The sequence below is a fragment of the Plodia interpunctella genome, chromosome 21 (genome assembly GCF_027563975.2).
Source record: "Plodia interpunctella isolate USDA-ARS_2022_Savannah chromosome 21, ilPloInte3.2, whole genome shotgun sequence".
NCBI lineage: Eukaryota > Metazoa > Arthropoda > Insecta > Lepidoptera > Pyralidae > Plodia > Plodia interpunctella.
The window spans coordinates 5,310,075-5,311,702 of record NC_071314.1 but is presented as its reverse complement, the minus strand read 5'-3'; the positions used below and the strand labels follow the sequence as shown (position 1 = coordinate 5,311,702).

Genomic DNA, 1,628 nt, shown 5'->3' with positions numbered 1-1,628 from the left:
TAACATCATTGTCCGTGCCTCGTTTGTGTTCGGAAATCAAAATACTTTGTCTCATACCATTTCGACGGTGGTCGCCTGTAGCAAACTGGAATATTCGAGTATTTTTTAAAAATTTAAATTAAATAACAGTTATGTGATGGCCAGTATTCTAGCTGTTTTTATAATATTATTACTGACATTTTTCGAGGTATCTACGCCGTATAACTTGACTTTATCTTTACCCATGTGGTGTAAATTAGGATTGGGCGCGTGTACTCTAAATTTTAACGTCAAGTTTTTTATCTTCAAGTAATTTGAATGTAGGTATGTGTGAGTGAACTTTTATAAATAGTAACTATTTAAAATTATTATATCACAATTATTTCGGTATCCAATATGCCACAAATATGTTACTTATTTTAACTTTAGTAACTAACATTCTTAACACTGAAAAGGATGTCTTTGATAAAATCTTTGATAAATATGTATTTTTTTAATCCTTTGAATGGCAAAACTTTAAAAAAATATTCATAATCACAAGCGCGACCCGCCGGAGATTGAAGGCAAGCAAAAAATCTTTTACGTTCTTGTAAAATTAATAATCTCTGCTAAAATATTTCAGAAAAGCTTATTTATATTCGCCGACGAACCGGATATAGAAGAAATACCTCTAACGAAGTCACTAGCCATATCTACGAATTTTACGGATGGAATGAAAAAAGACGTGAATCTTGACAGAAACTTCGTGGAACTCTACAGAGAAATGATGAAAATAAGCAAGAATGTTGAGGAGATGCTGGGTTCCGAGGAAGAGAAGAGATTAAAGAGAATAGTAGGGGAAGACAATTTAATGCTGTTAAAAGAAGGTAGGTCATTCAGGGTGGGCGGATACATTTAGAAAAAATCTAGTCAAGATGTATCGGAAATGAAACTGGCTAAAGAATTAATTTCTGGCCAGTTACATTTTCTTACATGCTTTTTTAAATATTATAATCATAGCAATAATAGTTATTGAAATAAGAACGGTATTAAATCCTATCTTTTAATAATTCCAGGCTCCTTGACACGACGTCGAGGCCTACTACTACGCTCCACAACTCAGCAGAGGCGTCAACAAAACAAGGCTTTGCGAAGGGAGAAACTTAACGGACAAGGCTTGAGGAACCACATGCAGCATGTCAAAAAGACAACACCAACTGGCAACGTCACATGATGACTTTTAAAAAAATAAGAATTATCTTGGGTTCGAAAAAAGGATTTTGTATTTTTTATTGTGAAATAAAATAAAATTTATGTCTATTACGAGTTTGATTTGATACATAATATTTTTATGGTTACTAAATCGTGGATTTTTGCAGTGTTTTCTACTAAAATAATAAGTTGTTATTAAATTATTTATTCTCAGGCCCAGGTGAGAAGTACCTATTATATGAATATGATAATAATACGTTCAGTAATATATGGTGTTCCACAAGGTAGCGTTCTTGCCCCCTTCTTTTTATAATTTAAATAAACGATCTTCCTAATATTGCTGATGATAGTACAGTAACAATAAAATGCAATGATATAAATCATTACAAATTAGATATTAATTCAACTTTAACTTCAATTAAAACATGGCTTAATGATAATAACTAGAAGATAAATCT

General features: G+C 31.7%; 1 protein-coding gene across 1 annotated transcript; it reads left to right on the top strand.

Annotated features, from left to right (window-relative positions):
* LOC128679160 (uncharacterized) lies at positions 1 to 1,278 on the top strand. Its single transcript, XM_053761212.1, has 3 exons — positions 1 to 187; positions 602 to 845; positions 1,035 to 1,278. The coding sequence occupies exons 1-3, from the start codon at positions 137 to 139 to the stop codon at positions 1,190 to 1,192; spliced, it is 453 nt and encodes a 150-aa protein (XP_053617187.1). The 5' UTR covers positions 1 to 136; the 3' UTR covers positions 1,193 to 1,278.
* The last annotated feature ends 350 nt before the right edge of the window (positions 1,279 to 1,628 follow it).

Coding starts and splice junctions, on each gene's coding strand:
- LOC128679160 (XM_053761212.1), top strand. CDS start 137: ATGGCCAGTATTCTAGCTGTTTTTATAATATTATTACTGACATTTTTC. Junction 188..601: donor TATTACTGACATTTTTCGAG/GTATCTACGCCG, acceptor AAAATATTTCAG/AAAAGCTTATTTATATTCGC. Junction 846..1,034: donor TTTAATGCTGTTAAAAGAAG/GTAGGTCATTCA, acceptor TAATAATTCCAG/GCTCCTTGACACGACGTCGA.